We start from the raw sequence: 27986 nt of genomic DNA, 5'->3' as shown, positions 1-27986 counted from the left end.
GTTTAACCAGGTCGGTCAAGGCAGCCTTGAGGAGGAGTTTATAGAATGTATCCGTGATAGTTTCCTAGAACAGTATGTAATGGAACCTACAAGGGAACAAGCGGTCCTAGATCTGGTCCTGTGTAATGAGACAGGATTGATTCAGGATCTCATAGTTAGGGATCCTCTCGGAAGGAGCGATCACAATATGGTGGAATTTAAAATACAGATGGAGGGTGAGAAGGTAAAATCAAGCACTAGTGTTTTGTGCTTAAACAAAGGAGATTACAATGGGATGAGAGAAGAACTAGCTCAGGTAGACTGGGAGCAAAGACTTTATGGTGAAACAGTTGAGGACCAGTGGAGAACCTTCCAAGTGATTTTTCACAGTGCTCAGCAAAGGTTTATACCAACAAAAAGGAAGGACGGTAAAAAGAGGGAAAAAACATACAAAGTAGCAAAGATCAGTGGGAGTCTAGAGGACTGGGAAATCTTTAGGGGGCAACAGAAAGCTACTAAAAAAGCTAGAAAGAAGACAAGAGAGATTATGAGAGAAAACTTGCTCAGAATATAAAAACAGATAGTAAAAGTTTCTACAAATAAAAAAAGAGTGGCTGAGGTAAATAGTGGTCCTTTAGAGGATGAGAAGGGAGATTTAATAATGGGAGATGAGGAAATGGCTGAGGAACTGAACAGGTTTTTTGGGTCAGTCTTCACAGTGGAAGACACAAATAACATGTCAGTGACTGATGGAAATGAGGCTATGACAGGTGAGGACCTTGAGAGCATTGTCATCACCAAGGAGGCAGTGATAGGCAAGCTAATGGGGCTAAAGGTAGACAAGTCTCCTGGACCTGATGGAATGCATCCCAGAGTGCTAAAAGAGATGGCTAGGGAAATTGCAAATGCACTAGTGATAATTTACCAAACTTCACTAGACTCTGGGGTGGTCCCGGCGGATTGGAAATTAGCAAACGTGACACCACTGTTTAAAAAAGGAGGTAGGCAGAAAGCGGGTAATTATAGGCCAGTGAGCTTAACTTTGGTAGTAGGGAAGATGCTGGAATCTATCATCAAGGAAGAAATAGCGAGGCATCTGGATGGAAATTGTCCCATTGGGCAGACGCAGCATGGGTTCATAAAGGGCAGGTCGTGCCTAACTAATTTAGTGGACTTTTTTGAGGACATTAACAGTGCGGTAGATAACGGGGAGCCAATGGATGTGGTATATCTGGATTTCCAGAAAGCCTTTGACAAGGTGCCACACAAAAGGTTGCTGCATAAGATAAAGATGCATGGCATTAAGGGGAAGGTAGTAGCATGGATAGAGGATTGGTTAATTAATAGAAAGCAAAGAGTGGGGATTAATGGGTGTTTCTCTGGTTGGCAATCAGCAGCTAGTGGTGTCCCTCGGGGATCAGTGTTCGGCCCACAACTGTTCACAATTTACATAGATGATTTGGAGTTGGGGACCAAGGGCAATGTGTCCAAGTTTGCAGACGACACTAAGATAAGTGGTAAAGCAAAAAGTGCAGAGGATACTGGAAGTCTGCAAAGGGATTTGGATAGGCTAAGTGAATGGGCGAGGGTCTGGCAGATGGAATACAATGTTGACAAATGTGAGGTTATCCATTTTGGTAGATTTAACAGCACAAGGGATTATTATTTAAATGATAAAATATTAAAACATGCTGCTGTGCAGCGAGGCCTGGGTGTGCTAGTGCATGAGTCGCAAAAAGTTGGTTTACAGGTGCAACAGGTAATTAAGAAGGCAAATGGAAATGTGTCCTTCATTGCTAGAGGGATGGAGCTTAACTGGCACTGGAGGGTGTGCAGAGGAGATTCACTAGGTTAATCCCAGAGCTGAAGGGGTTGGATTACGAGGAGAGGTTGAGTAGACTGGGACTGTACTCATTGGAATTTAGAAGGATGAGGGGGGATCTTATAGAAACATATAAGATTATGACGGGAATAGATAGGATAGATGCAGGCAGGTTGTTTCCACTGGTGGGTGAAAGCAGAACTAGGGAGCATAGCCTCAAAATAAGGGGAAGTAGAGTTAGGACTGAGTTTAGGAGGAACCTCTTCACCCAAAGGGTTGTGAATCTATGGAATTCCTTGCCCAGTGAAGCAGTAGAGCTCCTTCATTAAATGTTTTTAAGATAAAGATAGATAGTTTTTTGAAGAATAAAGGGATTAAGGGTTATGGTGTTCGGGCCATAAAATGGAGCTGAGTCCACAAAAGATCAGCCATGATCTCATTGAATGGTGGAGCAGGCTCGAGGGGCCAGATGGCCTACTCCTGCTCCTAGTTCTTATGTTCTTATGTTCAACGGCCACACTTAAATCAGGAATAATCAAACCATCAAGATGTGTTTGTTTGATGAGATTATCCAGTTTGAAATATTTCAGAATCTTTCTCCTCATCGAGGTTTCCAAATATTTTTTTAAAAACAAACCTCACAATATATAAAGTTTTAAATTGTAATTATTAATATATACCCAACCCATTTTCCCCTCCACAATCTCTTCCCTTCTCCATTCAAAATGTTGACTCATGCTGGAGTGCTACTCCATTGGTCTGGTGGCCTCTGCTGCCTTGCTCAAGCATCCATTCTTCCTGTGATTTTAAATGTTGAGCACTGAAAGGCTGCTGGCCAAGAAAGACATCATGGCTAAACTTCACCTGGTATGCATCTTCCACAATGAGTCACTGGATAGATAAAAATCACTAGAACTAGAGAAAGCTGATGTTAAATTCCACATGTGCAATTGAATACTCCAATTGCTTAGATGGGTGCAGCTGTAATTACACCACAGAAGCTCAAAATCATCCAGCACGAAACAGCTTCCTTGATCAGCAGTCCACCCAACAACTTGACCATCCACTCCATCTACCACTGGTGAGCGGTGGTGACAACGGGCGGGATTTTCTGTTATTTTCACAGAGTGCAGGCTGAGGTGAGAGAGCCGGTGGGCAGCTCGCACACCGTGCAGCCAGCTTTTCTCACTGCATTTTGCAGCACTCTGAGCAGGGACCTAATACGGTGCCATGATTCCCCACTCTCCCCCACCCCCCATGGATAAGGGATAACCCCCTACCCCGCACCAACAAAGTTCCCCGGGTGCCTCGGGGCAGTGTCAGGTTAATGCCTGGGCATGTCCCGTCCCCCAAGGGGCTGTACTTACCTGTGTGCCCCCAGTGGGTTCCCTTTGTCTGGTTCATGTTTCCCAAAAAACAATTGTAAACCTCGCTGACATGACATCACGCTGGCGAAGGGGGTGGGAGGGACATACAGTGGAGAAGCCCTACAGTTGTATGTCAATTTATTAAAATGAGATTCCTGACCTTGCTGGGCGGGAACCTCATTATGTCACGGGTGAAAAGTGGAGAAACTCAGAAACGGAGATCTCCCCAGTGACATTTTCATTTTTGCGCCTTGCAATAATACACGCCCACATCGCCGTTTACGTTTGTGGTGAACATGGGCGCAAACCCACGGTCAATGTGTCCTCCAGCAGCGGGTGAAGGCTACTTCAACAATGCCTCCCAATCCACAACCTCCAATCGCTAAAAGGGAAAGGGCAACAGGTATTTGGCAAAACCATTACTTCCATTCCAGTTTTATTTCTCCAAGTCACACACCATCCCAGCTGGGACATATCATCAGCTTTCCTGAACTGCTGCTGGATCAATATCCTGAAACTCCTGAGCTAACAGCATTGTGGGCGTACCTACACCAGATGGACTTCAGTGGTTCCAGAGAAGGGACACAGCCACCTTTGCAAGGGCAACCTGGGGTGGGCAATACGTGTCCTTTCCAGAGACAAGGATGAAGAGCGCAAAGAAAAAGAACTACTCTATTCACTTTGTAGTTCAGATTGCTAAATCAACCCATTACCAGTGATAGTAGATGGGATCTTTCTCAGCAGTACAACTTAGTTCCCAACTTTATCCCAGCACTAAAGTCAATTCTTAATGCAGACTGTTGACAATTAAGATGAGGTACTAACCTTAGGTGCAGATTCATTCTCTAGAGGCTGGTTAGAAATTTGAAGAACAGCCCACATGGGAAGGACGAGGTAAGGGACAATGAGGAGGCTGACAGGACCAAGTTTGGTGCCGTATTTCCCTAGTGAATGTACAAAAGGAAAGAAGATTCAGAACTAAGACTAGTAATCTACAAATCATAAATAAAAAAGGTAAGAGAATTGGTTCAGGTTCTCTCTGTTCAACCCCTTCCTCAAATTAGCTTTAGATCCTGTCAGGTCACATGACTTTAAATTGGCATTTTTTTCATTAAAAATATGTTTCTATTCTTTAAGAACCCGATGTTGAAACCTAATAAACTGGGTGAAGAAATAAAAAGAAAGAGAAAGAGAGAACAAGATAGAAAGGTAAAGAGTGAGTGAGTGAGAGAGAGCGAGATTAGCACATCCACACGCATGGTAATGTAACCCTACTAGTGACAATAAAGATTATTATTATTATGTACATAATGCAGGATATCTCCAGAGCGCATGTCTGCAAGATGAGATGCAAAGAGAGACAAGGGACACAGTAAAGCACACGGAGCCAGAATATGTTTGTTCTTACCCACAAGGTTTCCAGATAAGAATACCATAGTACTCATCAGAATCGATCCAACCCAGTATAAGCCAATGGTCCTGTAACTCTGCCTGAAAAATATAAAGCATGGCTCTCACATGCAGTACCACCAACAGTCAAACATTGCACAAATTAAAACATTTGAAAGCTATTCCTCACTCTGGCTAAATCATTTTACTGAACTGAAAGTCTCTTCCGGAAGCATTTATAAACATGTTAATGGAATGCACAACGCATTTCCAATTGAAGAAATGTGCTACTTTTTAAAAGTAGGACATGTACCATGTGCTTTTGGAAAAATTCCCAACATAGGGCATTTTAGCAGAATATGCTTCTTTCAATTTCCTTTACTGCGCCACACACACCAAGCCCCAACTTCTCAGGGAGAGAATTTCTTCTCTCCTGAAAGTGCTAACTCATTTTAGAGCATGGCTCCCACAGTACCGCACTCCATAAGACCAGAAGGTGGAGGAGCAAAAGTAGGCCATTCGGCCCATAGATGATGCTCTGCCATTCAATGAGATCATGACTGATCTGATCTGATAATCCTCAACTCCACCTTTCTGCCTTATCGTCAAAACCCTTGATTCCCTTACTGATTAAAAATCTGTCGATCTCAGCCTCAAACATACATAATGACCCAACCTCTGGAGCTCTCTGTGGTAAAGAATTCCACAGATTCACTACCCTCTGAGAGAAGAAATTCCTCCTCAACCTGACCTTAAACAGGCAACATTTCACTGTGAGAGTATGCCCTCTCGTCCTACACTGACCCAGAAGGGGAAACAACCTCTCAACATCTACCCTGTCAAGTGCCCAACCTTTTTCATCAGCTTCAACAGAAGGTGTCGGGGTGCCATTCAAACACAGACATTTTAACAATTGCTCTCAGCCCAGACAGCATGGTAAGGGTACCACCCAAACAAACTTCCAAGAAGCTCGAGAGCAATCAGCACTGGATTGATTATTGCTCTTTGTTGCCTAAGAGACCAATTGTATTGCCCTTGCCAGCATTCCATCTCACTCGGTGCAGAGAAAATTAAATGGCTGGCCTTCGAACGTCTGCATTGCTCAGTGCCTTATCAAACTGTACATTTATTACTGCTATATGAGCTGGATTACAGAGATATCTGAGAACAAAGTGAAATGTAGATGTGGTCAGCTAGGGTCAAATCGCTCAACTCACCATCCAGACTCGCGCTTGAAGAATAACCCCTTCGGTGATGTACCAAAAAGCTGCAAATCCTGTGAACTGTATCCCAGAGTGAATCAATGACTCTTGGACATATAGGTGCAAGGGGAAGAAAATTGGAAGAACAATACAAGCAAACCTTTGTTGCCAAATGGACTATGCAGTGAAGTAAATTTCATCTGAATTAATGCGCAAAATATTTACGATGTGGAGATGCCGGCGTAGGACTGGAGTGGGAACATTAAGAAGTCTTACGACACCTGGTTAAAGTCCAACAGGTTGATTTGGAATCATTAGCTTTTGGAGCAGAGCTCCTTCATCAGATGAGTGGTCATCAAAGGAGGCTATTTGGCCCATCGTGTCTGCACCGACTCCCCAAACGATCATCATGACTTTGTGTCATTCCCCTGCCTTTTCCCCCATACCCATAGATCATAGAATATAATTTACAGTGCAGAAGGAGGCCATTCGGCCATTGAGTCTGCACTGGCTGAAAGAGTACCCTACTTAAACCCATGCCTCCATCCTATCCCTGTAACCCAGTAACCCCACCTAACACTTTTGGACACTACGGGCAATTTAGCACAGCCAATCCACCTAACCTGCACATCTTTGGACTGTGGGAGGAAAGCCACGCAGACATGGGGAGAACATGCAAACTCCAAACAGACGGTGACCCAAGCCGGGAATCGAACCTGGGACCCTGGAGCTGTGAAGCAACAGTGCTAACCACTGTGCTACCGTTCCACCTCCATACCCCTGCACATTGTTGCTATTCAATAATCATCCAATGCCCTCTTGAGTGCCTCGCTTGAAGCTGCCTCTACCGCACTTCCAGGCAGTGCACAATGGTGAGCAAAATGGCACTCAGTTGTTCTTTTACAATGAAAGCCTTTCCAAACTCATTCATAAAGAAAGGAGCTTGTTCAAAAATCCACATGATCAAAATTAAAATGTTTTGTTCAAAAGGGTATTCTCCTACATTTGGAGAACAAGAATCTTTGATTGAGTACTTTCAACTCTCGCTCAATCAATTTATAGTCCCTCTGAGCAATCTGCAGCTTGTTAATGGGGTTCCTCTGTGATGAACACAATGTTGAACATTATATCAAATCAGATAAAACTGCCAACAAGGTCTGTTTTATATTCCATGCTGCATCACTAAAGGATATGCAGAGAGTTTTGAGCAAAAACCTATTACTGAACCATGGGATGCACATTAATTATTAGAAACCTGTGTGATAATTCTACCTTTTGAAGCTTGGTTCCCATTATCTCAGGGCCTGCCGTTTTATCAAACGGGACAAAGGTTTGGATTTAGATACAAGGAGAACATTTCAATAAGGTAAGCCTTAAAAAAACAATGTTAGCTCAACACCGTCAACCAGGACAAAGTAGTCTACTTTCAATGCCCCCCCCCCCCCCCCCCCCCACCCCCACCCCCATCCGCCACCTTAAGCATTCACTTCCTCCACCATCTACACACTGTGGCAGCATCAGTGTGTACTATCTCCAAGATGAATGCAACATCTCACCAACTGCACCTTCGAAACCTGCAACCTCCACCACCTAGAAGGACAAGGGCAGTAGAAGCATGGGAACACCACCACCTGCAAGTTCCCCTCCAATCTACACACCATCCTGTCTTGGAAATATATCATCGTTCCTTCACTGTCGCTGGGTCAAATTCCTGGAGCTCCTTCCCTAACAATCCTGTAGACGTTTCTACACCAAATGGACTGCTGCTGTTGGCAGCTCATCATCACTTTCTCAAGGACAATTAGGGATGGGCAACAAATGCGATGCCCACATTCCGTGAAAAATAATTTTTTTAAATGGAAAGATGCCGTAAGGAAAATGAACATAGCTTTCATCTTTTCATATCAGGCCCATACTCAGCTCAGTTGGCTAGACAGCTAGTTTGTGATTCAGAGCAAGGCCAACAGCGCAGGTTCAATTATAGTACCGGCTGAGATCCGCCTTCTCAACCTTGCTCCTCGCCTGAGGTGTGGTGACCCTCAGGTTAAATCACCACCAGTCAGGTCAGCTCTTCCCCTTCAAAGAGGAAAGCAGCCTATGGTCATCTGGGACTATGGCCACTTTACTTATAATTACTCAAGAAATTAGCAAAGTGGTGTGATAGTTGGCCTAAATGTGCTGACTGGAGAAAATAAGAGTATGTGGAGTATGGGACGCTGGTGGTAGAGAACGTCCATCTTCTAATTAATCCTCAGGATGTCGGTTTCTTTGGTAAGGCTGCCATTTATTGAGCATTCCTAATACTTTTGGAACAGGCATAACATGTAGTATATTAGCGAGACTCTCATATAGCAAGAGTTTAACTCGCTGAAATCCCATTCACGCTTAGAGTTAACATCGAACCCTATTATTATATCCCAGTTTTGAAATCATGCCAAGTAGCCATTAGGAATTGTGAGTTTTGCTTCACATGCAATGCAATTCAGATGGACATTGACAATCACGTTCTCTTTAAAGCAGAAACTGCTTATGTAACCTACTCCCATGCGATAGCTGCGACCATCAGGAGATACATCAAATAATGTGCTGAACCATCCCAGTAGCAAATCATATGGCCATGGCCTGTACTCAGGTAAGGTTCACCCTGTACAATAAAAAGAGAAGGGCAACCATTGTATTTACAAAGGTCAAACAACAGTTAGCATCAAAGCATCTGACTTTATTACTTGGTTAAAAACTTTTCTTTACACTTAATACTGACCGTAAATTCAAGAAAAGCTCATAACTTTAATGTTTATCAATGCTGCAAAAATGTAAATCAGTAAACTTTGTGATTACAAAATGTTTGAAAGCCACATTGAAAACTCCCTTATATTTATTTATTCCTATGAAATGAAGACTGCCAGCCTTAAGGCAGTACGGTAGCACAAGTGGATAGCACTGTGGCTTCACTGTAATCCACCTAACCTGCACATCTTTGGACTGTGAGAGGAAACCGGAGCACCCGGAGGAAACCCACGCAGACACGGGGAGAAAGTGCAAATTCCACACAGACACCGAGGCCGGAATTGAACCCGGGTCCCTGGAGCTGTGAGGCATGGAACTCAGTACCCAACTGACCAACCTGGCATCAATTTGTTCCTTAATTTATAAATCTCATTGAAAACAGCAATCAAAGGTCAATTCATTACTTTCATTTGCTGTACACTATTGCCCCTTAAAAAAGAAAAGTAACTTCAGCTATTTTCTCATTTCAGAGTTGAACTGCGCCCCAATTTTCCATTGTAGAATTCAATCGCAAATGACACCCAATTTCCCTTCCTACTATTCAAATGAAACCAGAGGAGTATCGCTGAGATTGATCTCTCCATCAACTGTTTCATGAGTACCTAACCCAGTTCAGCTTCAGGAAGACACCACCTGACTGCAGGTTTCTTTTTCTGAAGAAGGGTTCATGAACACGGACACGGTGAACTATTATTCACCAGAGTTTATTCAAACTGTAACATGACACAAGTAACATGGTAACAAGACATGGCTCAGTAACATGACACAAGTATGCTTCCATTCAAAGTAACTGTAAATGTTTTAGAGAGCAGAAGGAGGCCATTTGGCCCACTTTGTTCATGTTGGATCCCTGCTGTAGGAATCCTACCAAAATCATGCTATCTGGCCTTTTGCTGCTCTGCTTCGAATGTTATCAAATATCAATATTCATTATCACAGAAATTAATGTACAATGCAATTGTATGAACCTGCCAATAATAGACACAATTTACCAGCACATTAGGAACAGGAATCTACCACTCGGCCCCTCAGGCCTGCCCCGCCTTTGAATAAGATCATGGCTGTAACTTCAATACCAGTTTGCTGTCACTGAATTTCATGCTTGCCAAACAGCTGAAGTGTGGGTTCGCTAAGGTCATTGTGAAGGGAGCGGGTCAAGCTATCCGTAACATGACTGAACATGTTCAACGGATCAATATCTTATTTTTCAAACAGGGCTGGTTTAGCACAGTGGGCTAAACAGCTGGCTTGTAATGCAGCGCAAGGCCAGCAACGCGGGTTCAATTCCCGTACCGGCCTCCCCAAACAGGCGCGGAATGTGGCGACTAGGGGCTTTTCACAGTAACTTCATTGAAGTCTACTTGTGACAATAAGCAATTATTATTATTATATCTTTAGCAGAGAAATTGGAGACACAGTGATTGAAAAAGGTTACGAGATAGCAAATGGGTGGCAGTGGCAGAGGTGGGGGAGGGGTGGTGTGGGTGGGGGTCCATGATCATAAAAATGGTGAGGAAGAGATGAAAGTGAGGATAGAGATGGGGAAGGATGGTGTACATTTGAAGTTTACAAATTCATACTCTTATAGTTAGATCACTTCATGGCCTTGTATATCTGTAATTCCTCTAACCGCCCCATCCAAAAAGTTTCTTTCCTCTGATTAGTGTATCTCTGCCACCCACCACTGAAGGCCTCGAGCAATCGAGACCCACTCTGTAGAATCCCTAAGCCCCCGCAATCTCCTTTGAACAAAAAATGATCTCTCTGACCGAGTTTGAAAAATAAGGAAAGGTTTCCTCCATTCATTACCTCTGGCAAAATATCTTTACGCACGGGTTTATGATTTCACTAAAAATAGCACAAAGAAAATCTCTACCCAAGGTTACTCAAAGGACAAAGTAAACACAAGTTATCTCTGTCGAGATTCAGTGAGCAAAAGACTTTCTGGAGGTCATCATTATCTGAAAATCTGTCAGTCGGTACCTCTCAGCATTGGACAAAAGCTTGTTCTACAACTTAAGATGATTCTACTCAACTGACACATTGAATTCAGTTTAAGTAGGGAGAGCAGGGAGAATTATACATGACACTGGGACACAATTACATCTTTAATAAGTAATTTTGCTTTAGCATTGCTGTAAAAAGGGAAACGCTATCAAGGTTTTTGTCTTGCACTGCTCAGGACAGATGCAAATGTCAACGGGAACAACAATTAATACTGTGCGAGAAAAGGGGTGCTGAGTGGTTGGCAAGTGGACTTTGATTGGTCGAGGCATTGCCATGGAGAATGCACCAGAGTAGTTATCCCCCAGAGTCCACTTGCCAACCAAGCTTTTTTCATGCATTATATATTGTTTTCCCCTTTGAAATTTCAAATTCTTGCATCTATCCTGATGAGTGCAAGATGAAATGCTTCGACAGGATTTTGTGTTTTGCAATATTCAATTTCTGTGTTACCAAGCGACCAATTTTGCTTTTTTAAACTTAGTCTCCATCATAAGCCACCACTCCCAAAGTAGTGCTCCCACAGGACAGGGATCCTTTTTTAACTCAACCTACTCGTGAAGAATTGTGCTGCAGACAAAATTGATTTCTCCAATGTCTACGGGTCATTTTGACTTCAGGAAATATTGTTGTCATTTTTGTTTTCAGGTAGGCTGGGCAGGTTGGACCTGTACCCACTGGGGCTTAGAAAAAAATGAGATGTGTTCTTTTTGAAACATACAAGATCCTGAGGAGACTTAGGCTGGATGTTGAGAAAATATTTCCTCTTGCAGGAGAGTCAAAAACTCGGGGATTACAATTTAAAATTAGGCACTTTTATATTTATGACTGAGATAAGGAGGAGCATTTCTATTAGAGGGTCGTTAGTTTATGGATACCTCTCCCCCAGACAGCAGTAATGACTTGGCCATTAATTATAGTCAAGGATGAGTTCGGTAGATTTTTGATCGACAAGAGGGTTGACAGTAATGTGGAACAGATTGGAAAATAAAGTTGAGGTCACAATCAGATCTTATCGAATGGCTTGAGAGGAAAATTGACTTACTCCTGCTCCTAACTCTTGTGTTTTTGTGTTCTTGTATGTTCACCAGAGATGTCTAAATGTGTACTTCATAGTATTGCCCAAGTCAAAATTCATCCTAAATCCTTTCACAGTGGATTCATACCGTTTTTGCTTACCTCTTTCAAGTAATGAGTCATGAATCCATCAATGAGTCCATCTTGTTCAAGTCCTATAATAAGGTCCACCACACTGGTAAATGCAAACACTGCATAAACTACCATGAAGAAAATGGTGCACAATTATCATGGGATCCATTTCAGGCTTTTCTCAAAGTATTAAATTAGGCAAATCAATTGGATTTGCACATGATTACTTTCACCGTAATTCATCAATACTCACTGTAGAATAAAGGATCCTTTGGTGGTTTCTTTTTTACCAGAAAAAATGCAATTATTGCAACCGAAATCAAGACCAACAATGCAACAATCAAGATTGTCCAGGGGCTGCCAAAGTAAAAATAAATGTCAACCAGTTTTTTTTAAAAAGCCTCATTTTATTTGATGTTTTGTTAAAGAGTTTGACCTCTATTACTGAAATAAAATGCAATAATATCATTCAACACCAACTCACATTTATATTGTGCCTTTAATATAGCAATATATCCCACGAGCGTTATACAATTTGACATCAAATCACGTAAACAGATATGAGGACAAAGTGTGATCAAGGAGGCAGGCTTCAAGGAGCAAGGTAAATCGCACAGTTCCCGCGAAAGCCACCCAGCAAACATTTCTAGACGTGCCTGAGGCCTCGTAAGGGAGAATTGAGAGGGGGCCCTCATTCATGGGAACTCAATGCCGAATTGAGGGAGAAGGCTTTAGGTAGGGAGTCCCTGAGTTCCTGGCCTAGACAACTGAAAGCATGGTTGCTAATGGTGGTTATGGTAAATTTGGGGAGTTAAATTATGGTATTACGTAGAACTTAATAGAATTTACACCACAGACAGGCCAGTGGGACCCAGTGAACCATACCGTGCTTCAGCTCCACAAGACTCCTCCCACCCCTCATTATCTACCCCTGTCAGCGCAACTGTTTATTCCAATCTCCCTCATGCGTTTAACCAGCTTCCCTTAAATGTTTCTATGCGATTTGCCCCAACCATTCTTGTGATAGCGAGTATCGCATTCTGACGTCTGATCAAAAGTGACATGGGACTGCATCCTGGGGGATTATACTCCATGAGGCACTGCCTTCAGAAAACTACCAGGACAGGCAGCTGAAGGGGAAAATATGATGGGCTGGATTCTACGGTCTCTGACCCCAAAGTTGAATTCGGCGATCGGTCGGAGAATCCATGTTGGCACCGAAATCGGGCGCGACGCCGCTTTTACGATCCTCCACCCGCTCCAAAACGGCGTAATATAGGAGCACACCACACGCCGTATGGACAGCCTCAGGGAATTGCCTGAGGCCCTTCCCTGATGCTCCGCCCCCGAAGGGCCGAGTTCCCGACGATGTGGTTCTCTCACGCTATTTTTTTGTCAGGAACTCGATGTGGCAGCTGCGGACTGAGTTGAGCGCCGTCACAGTCGGGGGAGAGCCGATCCATGACTCTGGCGGGGGGGACTTTGTCAGGGGCTGGGGCACTGGTGGGGAGTGGGCCGGGGGTGGCGAGCCTGACCAAAGGGGGGCACTATTTGGCAGGCCGCGGCCACTGCAGGCCTCGACTGTGCGCATGCGTGGCCACGGACCCGGCAATTCTCTGGCCGTATCGGCAGCTAGAGCTGGGTGCTCTACGCTGTGTGCCAGCTAACCCTCACCAGACGGGAAATCGGTGGCCGTTTGTGCCATTTTTTCAGTCGCAAAAGGCCACCGTTCCTATGCCTGCATCACCATTTAGTCTCAGAATCGGAGAATCCAGCCCATGATATTTAAATCCAGTTATTGGAGGATTTGGAAGCTAGTGGGTAGAGAGTTGAATTCTTATAAATTCAATCCTCAAATGTGGTCCAGCAGTGTTGGAAATGGAAACAAGTTTGCATCATTTGATTACACAAGCCCTTCATTTGGAAATCAGGCTCTAATTCCGTTCACAGTTCACAAACTTCAGTGCAAGACTGAGCAAGTGCTTCATTATTGGAGGTGTTTTCGTTTTCATAAGAAACTAAAGGCCCAACTGCCCTCTCAGGTGGATGTAAAAGATCCCACAGCACATACAGCGGTTAGCACTGTTGCTTCACAGCGCCAGGGTCCCGGCTTAAATTCCCGATTTGGGCCACTGTCTGTATAGAGTCTGCACGTTCTCCCCGTGCCTGCGGGGTTCCTCCGGGTGCTCCGGTTTCCTCTCACAGATACTGAAAGATGTGCTTGTTAGGTGAATTGGACATTCTAAATTCTTCCTCAGTGTACTCGAACAGGCATCGCAGTGTGGCAAACAGGGGATTTTCACAGTAACTTCATTGCAGTGTTGATGTAAGCCTACTTGTGGCACTAATAAAAATTATTATTATTATAAGCTTGTCGTAAAAGAACCTTTTGGAATGAGTGACTACAGAGAGTCGTGAACACAGCCCAGTGTGTCCCGCGAACCCGCCTCCCATCCATTGACTCTGTCTACACCTCGACACCTGTCTGCCTTGGGAATGCAGGCAGCATATTCAAAGACCCCTCCCACCCGGCTTATTCACTCTTCCAACTTCTTCCACCAGGCAGGAGGTACAAGTTTGAAAACACACACTAACAGATTCAAAAACAGCTTCTGCCCCGCTGTTACCAGAGTCATGAGTAGTATGGCACTCCGTATCCTCACTCGTTGCCTGTGGCTATGTATTTATATTGTGCATTACTGTATGTCCTATGTTTCTTTTCACGTATGGAATTATCTGTCTGGACTGTATGCGGAACAGTGCATTTCAGTGTACCTCGGTACATGTCACAATCCAATCCAATATGATAGAATTTTACATTATGTTTGAAAATGAAGTAATTTAATCTAAAGCCATGGTGCTAGGTTTGAACAAAGGAAGGTATGAGGGGAACATATCTGAGGTGGATTGAGAAAATGCACTAAAAGGAATGACGGTACACAAGCAACTTCTTTGAATAATTATTGCAGTTTACAGAAATTATACATTCCTTCAAGGCACAAAATCTGCCAAAAAGTCAGTCAGTTGTGGTTAACAAAGGAAGTTAAAGATTGCGTAAGATTAGAAGAAAATGCTTATAAAGTTGCCTGAAATAGTAATAAACCTGAGGATGAGGAGGATTTTAGAACACAGCAAAGGAGGACCAAGAAATTGATACAGAAAGGGAGACGAGAACATGAATGTAAACTAGCAAAAACCATCAAAACAGACTGCAAAAGCTTCGATAGATATGCAAAAAGAGGAACATTTGGCTAAGACAAATGTGACCTATTACAGGCAGAGTCGGGCGAATTTGTAATGGAGAACAGAGAAATGGTAGAGAGGTTAAATGATTACCATGAGTCTGTCTTCACTGAGGGAGATAAAGAAATCTCCCAGAATTAGTGATCCAAGGAAATAGGGAGAATGAGGAATTGAAAGAAATTAGTATTAGTAAGCAGGTCGTATTGAAAAGATTACTGAGAAAAATTAAAAGATTTATGTCTCCGGAACCTGATGTTCTACACCCCAAAGTATTGAAATAGTTTGCTGTAGAGATATCAGATGCATTGTGACAGTGGAGGATAGTAGATAGGGGTTATGTTATACCGTCAATTCACTGTGAGACCGTGAGAACAAGTGAACATTAGGCTTTCATATCCATGAACTCGCCTGCCAGAGTCGGCTGTACAAATGAGTGCCACCCATAGGTGGCCGGAATATATATGGCCCCGGTGAGGGCGGAGCCAGAGGCGGAGCCCACCGGGGTTCCAGTACAGTACCTGGAAGTAGCCCGTATCATCACTTCCAGGTCATGGGTCACATCATTATACAGACAGTACAGACAGCTCATGCATTAGGTGAAATACATTCACCACAGGTTAGCACTGCTGCCTCACAGTGCCAGGGACCCGGGTTCAATACTGACCTCAGGAGACTGCCTGTGTGGAGTTTGCTAGTTCCCCCCTGTCTGCATGGGTTTCCTCCGGGCACTCCAGTTTCTCCCATTGTCCAAAGATGTGTAGGGTAGGTGGACTGACCATGCTAAATTGCCACTAAGTGCCCGAAGATTAGGTGGGGTTACGGGGATAGGGTGGGGGATTAGGCCTAGGTAGGGTGCTCTTTTGGAGTGTTGGTGCAGACTCGATGGACTGAATGGCCTCCTTCTGCACCATAGGATTTCTATGATTGGTGATCGTCTTCCAAACTTCTATAGATTCTGGAATGGCTCCTACAGATTGGAAGGTAGCAAATTTCATCCCACTATTTAAGAAGGGAGGAAGAGAGAAAACAGGGGACTACAGACCTGTTAGCCTTACATCAGATATAGGGAAAATGTTGGAATTTGTTCTAAAGGATATTATGAATCAAGACTCAAATAATGATGATCTCATTGGGCGTAGTCAACATGGATTTATGAAAGGAAAATCATGTTTGACAAATTTGTGGGTTTTTTGAGGATGTTACTAACAGAATTGATATACGAGAGCCGATGGACTTAGTGTCCTTGGACCTAAGGAACGCCTTTGATAAAATCCCCTGCAGGAGGTTAATTAGCAAAATTAAAGCACATGGGATAGGAGATAATATACTGGCATGGATTAAGGACAGGTTAACAAACAGGAAACAGAAAGTAGTAATAAACAGGTCATTCTCATGTTGGCAGGCTGTAACTGGTGGGGTACCACAAGGATCGGTACTTGAGACACAATGGTCGGAGAATCGACGCAGCGCCACGCGAATCGCGCCATACCGCCCCGACGTCCCGACGCAATTCTCCGCAGAGCGGAGAATCACCGCCATTGGCACCAGCATGACCGGCGCGGTGCTGGTCGGGGTATGCGCCGACTCTCCGACCCGGGCCGGCGCGGTGATTCCCTGGCCCAGATGGGCCAATTGGCCGTCACAAAGAATCCGAGACCCGCCGGCGCCATTCTAACATCCTCTGAGCTGGCGGAACCTTGGCTTTGAAGAGTCCGGGGGCGGCCTGTGTGGGGGGAAGGGGGGGTCCGATGCCAGGGGGGCCTCCGTAGTGGCCTGGCCCGCTTTCAGGGCCCACCGATCGGCAAGCAGGCCTCTCTGGCTGGGGACCTCCTTTCCTCCGCGCCGGCTCCTGTAGCCCTGCGCCATTTGGCGTTTGGGTTGGCGCGGGGAAGAAGGCTACTGCACATGCGCTAGTTGGCGCCGGCCCAACAGAGCATGCGCGGAACCCGCGGCGCCGGGTTCATGCCGGGATCGGGGCTGGAGCGGCGTGGGCCATTCCAGCGCCATGCTACCCCTCTGTGGGCCGGGGAATGGGGTTCCGGAACGGGTGGCGACGCCGGAGTAAAACACTCCCGTTTGTACGCCGGCGTCGACACTTAGCCGCCCGATGGGAAAATCATGCCCAATATTTATCAATGATTTGGATGTGGGGACCAAATGTAATATTTCCAAGTGAAAGATTAGAAAGTGTAGATGTACAAAGGGACCTGGGTATCCTTGTCCATAAGTCACTGAAGACTAACATGCAGCTGCAGTAAGTTATTAGGAAGGCTCATTGTATGTTGGCCTTTATCACAAGAAGATTAGAGTACAGGATTAGCAAAGTCTTGTTTCAATTAAATAGAACCTTGGTTAGAATGCACTTGGAGCACTGTGTGCAGTTTTAGTCCCCTTACCTTAGAGAGGATATTATTTCCATAGAGGGGGATTAATGAAGGTTTATCAGACTTCTTACCAGGATGGCGGGACTGTCTAATGAAGAGAGTTTGGGGAAATTGGGCCTGTATTCTCAAGAGTTCCGAAGAATAAGAGGTGATCACATTGAAACCTACAAAATAATTAAAGGGATAGACCGGGTAGATGCAGGTCAGATGTTTTCCCTGGTTCGAAGTCTAGAACCAGGGGGCACAATTTTAAATAAGGGGGAAGCCACTTAGGACAGAGATGAGGAGAAATCCTTTTACTCAGAGGGCTGTGAATCTTCAGAATTTTCTACCCAAAAGGGTTGTGGGAGTTCAGTCATTGAGTATGTTTAAAGCAGAGATTGGCAGATTTCTAAATATCAATGGTGTAAAGGGATATGGGGACAGAGTGGGGAAAAGACATTGAAGTGGACGATGGGCCATGATCAGACTGAATGGCAGAGCAAGCTCGATGGACAGAATGACCTCCCCTGCTCCTATGTCCCAATGTACACTGGTTGTACATGGCTGGACTTTTCTTCAAGCATCCAAGACGAAGACTAGGACGTTTTTCAATGCCTTTCGTACTCAGCTGGCATTGCTTTGGCATAAGGGCAGCACAAACTGCGCCAACATATTTAACTTCAATGTTTTGTCAAAATTAGAGCAATACATAGAACATAGAACATAGAAAAATACAGCACAGAACAGGCCTTTCGGCCCATGATGTGGTGCCGAACTTTTGTCCTAGATTAAGAACAAATTAATCTACACTCATTCTACCGTAATCCATGTACCTATCCAATAGCCGCTTGAAGGTCCCCAATGTTTCTGACTCAACTACTTCCACAGGCAGTGCATTCCATGCCCCCACTACTCTCTGGGTAAAAAACCTACCTCTGACATCCCCCCCTATATCTTCCACCATTCACCTAAAATTTATGGCCCCTTGATACAGCAGGTGAATGACTGGGAATGTTCACCCTCAGCACTTTTTAAGGCAACAAACGGCAGCTTACATTTATACAGTGTCTTTAATATAATAAAATATCTCAAAGTGCTTCCCATGAATAGTATCATTAACAATATAATTGTCAACAACATCTTTTAAGTTGCTTCATGCATGACAGCTGCAACGTGCAGGGACCTTTTGACTCCAAACCTCTTCCTTACTATTGATTATCATACAATGTGATGAATGAAGATCAAACTCCATCTGCCACTTTTCAGCCCAGCTCTGCATCCTATCAATGTCTCTTTGCAGCCTACAACAGCCCTCCACATTATCCACTACTCCACCAATCTTGGTGTCATTAGCAAATTTACTAATCCAACCTTCAACTTCATGCAACCCTCTGCTTGGAATCGTGTCATGACTACCAATAATTGTTGTGGTGTACCTTTGATAATGCAACACTCGCTCAGTACTGCATTGGTGTTTGTGAACTGTGGACTGAATTTGAGCCTGCTTTCAAAATGAAGAGTTTGTTCAATTAAGTGATTTCCTTACACTACTGGGCTACGTTTGAGGATTGGGTTTGTAAGAATTCAACTCTCCACACTTTAAACTCCATATTCTCCATTAACTGAATTTAAACACCATTTTGTTCCCTTCAACTGTCTGTCGTCTGTGTTCTGAAGGTGGTGCCTTTGACATTAAATCACAAAAGGAATAGGGAAATGTGGCCAATAGTTGGGTCAAAAAGGTAGCTTTGAGAGAGCAAGGGATAAGACAAAGGTGAATAGAACATATACATAGAACATAGAACTGTACAGCACAGTACAGGCCCTTCGGCCCACGATGTTGTGCCGAACTAGTCTGAAACTAAAATCAAATCAACCTAATCCCAATCATTCTAGTGCACTCCATATGCCTATCCAATAACCGCTTGAAAGTTCCTAAAGTGTCCGACTCCACTACCACAGCTGGGAGTGCGTTCCACGCCCCAACCACTCTCTGAGTAAAGAACCTACCTCGGACATCCCTCCTATATCTTCCACCATGAACCTTATACTTATGCCCCCTTGTAACAGCTACATCCACCGAGGAAAAAGTCACTGAACGTCCACTCTATCTATCCCTCTCATCATCTTATACACCTCAATTAAGTCACCTCTCAACCTCCTTCGCTCCAATGAGAAAAGCCCTAGCTCCCTCAACCTTTCCTCATAAGACCTACCCTCCAATCCAGGCAGCATCCTGGTAAATCTCCTTTGCACCCTTTCCAATGCTTCCACATTCTTCCTATAATGAGGTGACCAGAACTGTTCACAATACTCCAAATGTGGTCTGAACAAGGTCTTGACCAGTTGCAGCATAACCTCACAGCTCTTATACTCAATCCCCCTGTTAATAAATGCTAACACACTATAGGCTTTCTTCACGGCTCTATCTACTTGGGTGGCAACTTTCAGAGATCTATGGACATGAACTCCGGGATCTCTCTCCTCCGCCACATTCTTCAGAACCCTGCCGTTAACCCTGTAATCCACATTCAAATTTAGCCTAGCAAAATGAATCACCTCACACTTAACAGGGTTAAACTCCATCTGCCACTTTTCAGCCCAGCTCTGCATCCTATCAATGTCTCTTTGCAGCCTACAACAGCCCTCCACATTATCCACTACTCCACCAATCTTGGTGTCATCAGCAAATTTACTAATCCAACCTTCAACTCCATCATCCAAGTCATTGATAAAAATCACAAATAGCAGAGGACCCAGCACTGATCCCTGTGGTACACCGCTAGTGACTACCATCTACCACCACCCTCTGATAGCCAGTTACTGATCCAATCGGCCAAATTTCCCTCTATACCATGCCTCCTTACTTTCTGCATGAGCCAACCATGGGGCACCTTATCAAATGCCTTACTAAAATCCATGTATAAGACATCAACTGCTCTACCTTCATCTATGTACTTAGTTACCTCCTCAAAGAATACAATCAAACTTGTGAAGCAAGAATTACCCCTTACAAATCCGTGCTGACTATCCTGGATTAAGCTGTATCTTTCCAAATGATCATAAATCCTATCCCTTCGGACCCTTTCCAATAATTTACCTATGACCGAAGTGAGACTAACCGGCCTATAATTCCCAGGGTTATACCTATTCCCTTTCTTGAACAAGGGGACAACATTCGCCTCTCTCCAGTCTTCTGGCACTATTCCTGTAGACAGTAAGGACATAAAGATCAAAGCCAAAGGCTCTGCAATCTCATCCCTCGCCTCCGAAAGAATCCTAGGATATATCCCATCAGGCCCAGGGGACTTATCTATCCTCAGGCTTCTCACAATTTCTAACACATCTTCCTTCCGAATATCTACCTTCTCCAGCCTACCAGCCTGTATTGCACTATCCTCCTCAACAGCATGGCCCCTCTCCTTTGTGAACACTGGAGAAAAGTATTCATTTGGGGCCTCTCCTATATCTTCAGACTCCATGCACACGTTCCCACTACTGCCCTTGACTGGCCCTAACTTCACCTTGGTCATTCTTTTATTCCTCACATAAGTGTAAAAAGCCTTGGGGTTTTCCTTGATCCTACCCGCCAAGGACTTCTCATGCCCTCTCCTAGCTCTCCTAAGCCCTTTCTTGAGTTCCTTCCTAGCTATCTTGTATCCCCCAAGTTCCCTAACTTAACCTTGTTTTCTCATCCTTACATAAGCCCCCTTCTTCCTCTTGACAAGACATTCAACCTCTTTTGTAAACCATGGTTCCCTCACTCGACCATTTCCTCCCTGCCTAACAGAGACATACATATCAAGGACACGCAGTATTTGCTCCTTGAATAAGCTCCACATCTCAATTATGTCTATCCCTGACAGTTCCTATTTCCATCTTATGCTCCCCAATTCTTGCCTAATCGCATCGTAATTACCCTTCCCCCAGTTATAAACCTTGCCCTGCCGTATGTTCCTATCCCTCTCCATTGCTATAGTGAAAGTCACCGAATTGTAGTCACTATCTCCAAAGTGCTCTCCCACAACCAAATCTAACACTTGGCCCGGTTCATTACCCAGTACCAAATCCAATGCGGCCCCGCCTCTTGTCGGTCTATCCACATATTGTGTGAGGAAACCCTCCTGCACACACTGGATAAAAACAGCCCCATCCAAACTATTCAAATTATAGTGGTTCCAATCAATATTTGGAAAGTCAAAGTCACCCATGACAACTAACCTGTGGCTACCGCCCCTATCCAAAATCTGCATTGCAATCTTGTCCTCCACATCTCTGTTACTGTTTGGGGGCCTATAGAAAATTCCTAACAAAGTGACCGCTCCTTTCCTATTTCTAACTTCAGCCCACACTACCTCAGTAGACAGATCTTCCTCAAACTGCCTTTCTGCAGCCATTATACTGTCCTTGATTAACAATGCTACTCCTCCACCTCTTTTACCACCTTCCCTAATCTTACTGAAACATCCAAACCCCGGAACCTCCAACAACCATTCCTGCCCCTGTTTTATCCACGTCTCCATAATGGCCACACCGTAGTCCCAGATACCAATCCATGCTTCAAGCTCACCAACCTTATTCCTGATGCTCCTCGCATTGAAGTAGACACACTTCAAACCACCTTCATGCTTGCAGGTCCACTCTTGTGACCTTGGTACCTTCCTTAGTACTGCACTACCCTCAACTTCCTGAACTCCAGCAACGCTATCTCCTGGACTACAAATCAGTTTCCCATCCCCCTGCCAAATTAGTTTAAACCCCCCCGAAGAGCTGTAGCAAATTTCCCTCCCAGGATATTGGTGCCCCTCTGGTTCAGGTGTAACCCGTCCTGTTTGTACAGGTCCCACTTTCCCCAGAATGTGCTCCAAGTAACTGAAACTCTCCCTCCTACACCATCCCTGTAGCCACGTGTTTAACTGCACTCTCTCCCTGTTCCTCACCTCGCTTATACGTGGCACTGGCAGCAAACCAGAGATGACAACACGGTCTGTCCTGGCTCTCAGCTTCCACCCTAGCTCCCTGAATTCCTGTTTTACATCCCCGTCCCTTTTCCTACGTGTGTCGTTGGTACCGATGTGTACCACGACTTGTGGCTGTTCCCCCTCTCCCTTAAGGATCCTGAAAACACGATCAGAGACGTCACAGACCTTGGCACCCGGGTGGCAAAACACCAACGGTGAGCCTCTATCGTTGCCACAGAACCGCCTATCTGTACCTCTAACTAGAGAGTCTCCAATAACTAATGCTCCCCTGCTCTCCCCCCTTCCCTTCTGAGCCACAGGGACAGACTCAGTGCCAGAGACCTGGTCACCGTTGCTTACCTCTGGTATGCCCCCCCCCAACAGTATCCAAAATGGTATACCTGTTATTGAGGGGAACAACTGCAGGGGATCCCTGCGCTGACTGCTTCTTCCCCCTCCTTTTAAACGTCACACATCTACCTTCATTCTTAGGAGTAACTACACCCCTGTAGCTTCTATCTATAACCGACTCTGCCTCCCGAATGATCCTCAGTTCATCCAGCTCCAGCTCCAGTTCCCTAACACGGTCTTTGAGGAGCTGGAGATGGGTGCACTCCCGCAGGTGAACATCAGCAGGGCCACTGACGGTGTCCCTCGCCTCGAACATCCTGCAGGAGGAACATTGCACTGCGCTCTCTGCCATCCCTTCCATTTATCCACTTGACAATTACAGAGAGAAAAAAAAAAGCTTACCTGATTTTCACATTCCCCGCAGGTTGGAGGTAGTGGAAGGGTGGAGAGAGGAAAAGGAAAGCTTACCTCACCAACGCACCACAAAGTCTTTTTTTTTGGTTAGAGGAGGAGGATGAGTGGGAGACACTACCTGTGTAGTGTCTCGGGTGTAGCCACCGCCTGAAAAATATTATTTCTAGAAACTCACCCGACAGCAGCTTTCCACAATTCACTCCCTGCAACAGCCAATCAGTGTCGCCGCTCTGCCGCCCTCTGCAGGATACTTATCTCAACTTGTCCCCACAGTCTATCCTCACTGAGAGCTCCTTCTAGTCGCAGTGACTGCCCCTGAGGCAGATCACTGCCAGAATAGGCAGAGAAGTTTATGGAGCGAACCCCTGAGAACTCCTTAGAACAACCTTCAAATTGAACGTCTGCAATTTAAGTTACATTTTTAAAAGCTCGAGCAACATCTTTGCTCTCCAGTCTTATTCTCTAAAGGGCCAACATTGATTTCAGCTACTCTCGTCCTGTTAATATATTTATATACTTATAGAATTTTTTCCTATCCAATTTTATATTTTGCCCTAGATTTCTAACATAATTTATAATTTATCTTTTTACTACTGTTTTAGTCACCCTTTGTTGATCTTTAAAAGGTTTCCCAATCCTCCAGCCTGCCACTGACCTTTGCTATCTGGCATGCTTTAGTTTTTGCATTTATGTTATATTTAACCTCCTTGCTAACCATGGATGCATTTTCCCCTCTTACAATCTTTCTTTCTCTCTGGAATATATTTTAGTTGGGAAGAATTGAATATCTCCTTAAATGCCTGCCACTGATCATCAGTGGCAGGCATTTAGTCTTTCTTCCCAGGCCACTGAGGCCAAATCTGTCCTCATGCCTATGTAATTACATTAACACCAGAACATTAGTGTAAGACTCAGGCTTATTGCCCTTAAACTGAATTTAAAATTCAAGCATGCAATGATTACTCTTCCCTAATGGACCCTTTACTACAAGATCATTATTTAATCCCATCTCATTGCAAAGCAATAAATCCAAAATTCCATGCCTCCTGGTTGGTTCAACAACATATTATTCTAATAAACAATCTCTACACTGTATGAACTCTCCGTCGAGGATACCCTTGTCAATTTGATTAATCCAGTCTATATGCATATTGAAATCACCATGATTATTGTCGTACCTTTCTTACATGCCTGCAGTATTTCCTGGTTTATACTGTGGAACCACTATTAGGGAACCTACAGATTTCTCCCACCAGGGATTTCTTTCCCTTGCTCGTCCTTACTTCTACCCAATCTGATACCACGTCTTGATCTCCAGTGCCAATATTATTTCTCATTGCAGCTTGATCCCTTCCTTTACTTGCAAAACTACATCAACTCCTTTTCCTTTCTGTCTATCCTTCCAAAAGACTGAGTACCCTTGTAACCATGCCTCAATAATCGCCACCAAATCATACCCCTTTATCTCTATTTGTATTGTTAACTCATTAATCTTATTCCAAATGCCACATGCATGCAGATACAAAACCTTTAAGTTTGTGTGACTATTAATTTTCCCTACTCTTGAACGATTTTCTGGTCTCAAATGGCATTAACACACTCTGTCCCTTCCTTTCATTTTCTGGTAACAATTAGCCTCATCATTGACCTGTACTCTTACCTTCTCCTTACGCTTTGATTTTTTAAACTTCCATGCAATTGAACCCTCATCCCCACCCCAGGCACACACTATTTAGTTTAAAGTCCGACTACAGCCCTGGTTATTCAATTTGCCAGGACTCTGGTCCCAGCATGATTCAAGTGGAGCCCGTCCCCACAGAACAGCTCCCTCCTTCCCCAATACTGGTGCCAATGACCCATGAACCCATCTCTCCCACACCAATCTTTGAGGCACCAAACAGGGGGCTGCCAATTTGCACAGCAAGATCCCACACCCACAAACACACAGCAGTGAAATAATGAGCAGATAATCTGTTTCAGTGAGCTTGCTTAGAGGATAAATATTGCCCCCGACACCGGAGAGCAAGCACTCATCCTTGAGCTTTTACCTCTCATATGAGAGAGGGTGAGTGGGACAGAAAAGGTTCCAGAAACTAGGGCATGAGGTAGGGGGGGAAGAGAGTTATCGATGCAGATCTAAAAAAAGAATGTTAGAATTCAAATGCCACGATTAACCAAAATGAGGTTAGTAATATGATTACTTACAACATAAATATTCTATGTGTTTTATAGGCTGTTATGGCAGTGACAGTACATTGCAGGGGTTATCCAAGAAACACAAACAGATCAGCCTTTAAAGGACTGATAACAACCTTTCCTAAAGTAAAACAGCAATTTTATTAATGATGTAATAATCCAGATATAGGTGTATGTCTGTCACATAGAATGCAGACCGCAAGTTCCAACATGCAGCAACTCTTAGCAGGAAGAATATTTGACAGACTAATCGGATTTAAAAAAAAATAAAAGTAGCTTCATGCAAAAAATACGAAGCAAGCTTATTTTGGTCCAGTCTGACACTTAATCGAAGACAGATTACAAGTGCCAGCCCAGATGGCCAGGGACAGAAGGCGAACCGCTTAGTTGCCAGCTTCCAGTGCTGCTTGAACAATGCTGAACACTACCCGCCCCTCCTGCACCCGCGACTTTCATGTACTTTTAAACAACAGCACGAATTCCCCAATTGTTGCTGCACTTGGAACGCAGCACAGGCACGGACAGATCAAGGACGACCTGGAACATCAGCACCGACTGACTTACCTGCTGTTTGTGAAGAAGAAATTAAACAGGGAGGTCACTGGGATTGACACGAGTGATAACACAAAGACCCTGGTGGCAGAGGAAGCAGTCATTGTTGCTGAAATTGGAATTCTTATTAGACGTCACTTGGTTATTTTAGCAAAACTGCGAATCAGTGATGTGGAACTCCTGTGTCCTCTCTCTCTCTGTGGCTCCTGTCAAGGTTATCAAAAAGGGGAAGCCAGCATTGCTCCTTCCAAAGATTGAGCTGCAACTTCCTCTCCCCCCCCCCCCCCAGTCTCTCACTCAGCTTCAAGCAGCGGAATTGTTGCAGTGTTAATAATGATGAAAGCGCAGCAGTTGTGCTGGGGACCCGTTTCTCCTGTGGGGATGGAGGCTGTGCACTCCAAAAACACACAAGAGGCTGACTGGCTGGCTGCTGCTGGCTCTGATCCCAGCGCACAATCACATTCCAGCTGTAGGTTCTGGGCAGGTCTCCATGCGCCTAACGTCAGCACATCGTCCAGCTGTCAAACGTAGCCCGGGCAAGCTGTTAGCACACACTGGAAACATTTAGCTTCTTCTGTCAGCTGTGCGTGTTTGTTTGTGTGTGCGTTTTGTTGCAAAGCATAGTTACTAGGGTGAAAAAGCATTGTGCATTCGATAATGAGATTTTGCATGTCTTTAATTTTTTTGTGGGTAGAATCTGTATGTGGCGCCACCATCATCATCAACCTTTGCAGATTGCAACCGTTCTAAACGTTAACGCTAAAATTGGCTCAATCTCTCTCTTTCTGTGACCACGACCACGTCCAGCAAAGCGCCCTCGTCTTTAGGCCTCTAATTGTCTATCCCTTAATTTTAAAAGAGCATTTTATGGATGTCCCAAGTTTCCCGGTGAGATGGCAGTGAGGGGAAAGCATGTTGGCAAGTCACATGTGACACATGTACACTCCTAAGTTGAATTGGTAATTTTTTTCCCCAAAATAGCAAAAATACTCGAGGAATCGGTCCAATCAGAAGGCAATAATTTGAATTTTCGTAAGAAGAGGAGTAGACCATTCACGTCAGTGAAGCCATTCCCTCATGTCTGAACTATGTTGAAGTACCTTTGGTGCCAGATCATTTAATGCCTAACCTGACAAAATTCTTTATCAGTCCATTTCGCCTCAACAGCTTTTTGGAGCAGAGAGCTCCAGATTTTCGCTACCCTTTGAGGGAAGTAGAACTTCTTAACATCACCCCCTGAACACCCCAGCACTAATTTTAAGGACAAATGTGGGAAAAATAAGTCATCCTACATTTTCAATATTTTTACATCTGGTAAAGAAAAGTGTTCAAACAAAAGTAACTTTAAAAAACAAACTTTTCTAATTCCTTGATGATTTTGTTCCTCCGGGGTCACACGCAGGAGTGTCCTGGAGATTAATGTTCAATTCCTGAAGACTCCAGCCTAATCATGGAGGACTGACAGCCCTAAAATGTCAAGCTTGGAGGGTCGCAGAATCTCTACAAAAAGTGATTGGTGGTGCGGTCGGTAGCATCTCTGCCTCTGAGCCACAAGCTCCAAGTTCTAATCCCATCCTCGGACCGGATGGTCAAGGAAGGTGTGTTCATAATGTGGCCACACGGGTTGAGTATTAAACCTGTAAATCGTTCCAACACACAACAATGGCAGGTGGTTAAAGCGGGGGAGACTCCTTGTCAACCATGTGATGGAAAGAAAATTATGCATGGCTTTAGACTATATTGGGGTCTACACACAAGGGGCAATCTAATCAAATTGGTTTCTGGTGATTAAAAAGTTTGATAGGTCAGGTATATTCCCTGTAAAGTCATACACCATCCTGACTTGGACTTGTATTTCTGCTCCTCCATTGTTTTTGGAGTTCTTATCGCTCAGCGGATAGCGTCCTCAACTCCAAGCCGGAAGCTCTAGGTTCAAATCCCACTCCAGGATTTGTTCACCACAGATTGTCAATCTGTTAACCCACACGTGAATAGGAATAACTCAATATTTTTTGGAGTGGAAGACAGTGATTAGTGGGGTACCACAGGGATTAGTGTTTGTGCCCAGCAATATACTTCAATGATTTGCATGAGGCAACCAAATATAATATTGCCAAGTTTGCTGATGGCACAAAACTTGATAGGAAGGTGAGAGGGGAGGAGGACGCTAAAAAGCTTCAAGGTGATTTAGACAAGTTGAGTGA

General features: G+C 44.4%; 1 protein-coding gene across 3 annotated transcripts in view; it reads right to left on the bottom strand.

The window, feature by feature from the left end:
- Nucleotides 1–26063, bottom strand: part of LOC140386406 (transmembrane 6 superfamily member 1-like) — a 100023-nt gene extending 73960 nt beyond the window's left edge. Inside the window, exons 1-6 of one of the 3 annotated variants that reach the window (XM_072468722.1) lie at nucleotides 25795–26063; nucleotides 11953–12056; nucleotides 11730–11827; nucleotides 8300–8403; nucleotides 4577–4659; nucleotides 3994–4112 (exon numbers count right to left, since the gene is read on the bottom strand). In XM_072468722.1, the coding sequence (XP_072324823.1) occupies nucleotides 3994–4112; nucleotides 4577–4659; nucleotides 8300–8403; nucleotides 11730–11827; nucleotides 11953–12056; nucleotides 25795–25886 (600 nt within the window). In that variant the 5' untranslated portion in view covers nucleotides 25887–26063. Of the gene's footprint in view, nucleotides 1–3993; nucleotides 4113–4576; nucleotides 4660–5774; nucleotides 5912–8299; nucleotides 8404–11729; nucleotides 11828–11952; nucleotides 12057–25794 lie in introns of those variants that run through there. The other 2 variants (XM_072468723.1, XM_072468724.1) reach the window with 2 other exon arrangements.
- Between the last annotated feature and the right edge of the window lie 1923 nt (nucleotides 26064–27986).

Source organism: Scyliorhinus torazame, chromosome 12 (assembly GCF_047496885.1).
Source record: "Scyliorhinus torazame isolate Kashiwa2021f chromosome 12, sScyTor2.1, whole genome shotgun sequence".
Taxonomy (NCBI): Eukaryota; Metazoa; Chordata; class Chondrichthyes; order Carcharhiniformes; family Scyliorhinidae; genus Scyliorhinus; species Scyliorhinus torazame.
Note: the sequence above shows the minus strand (reverse complement) of the source record. Positions and strands in the feature narration are given on the sequence as shown.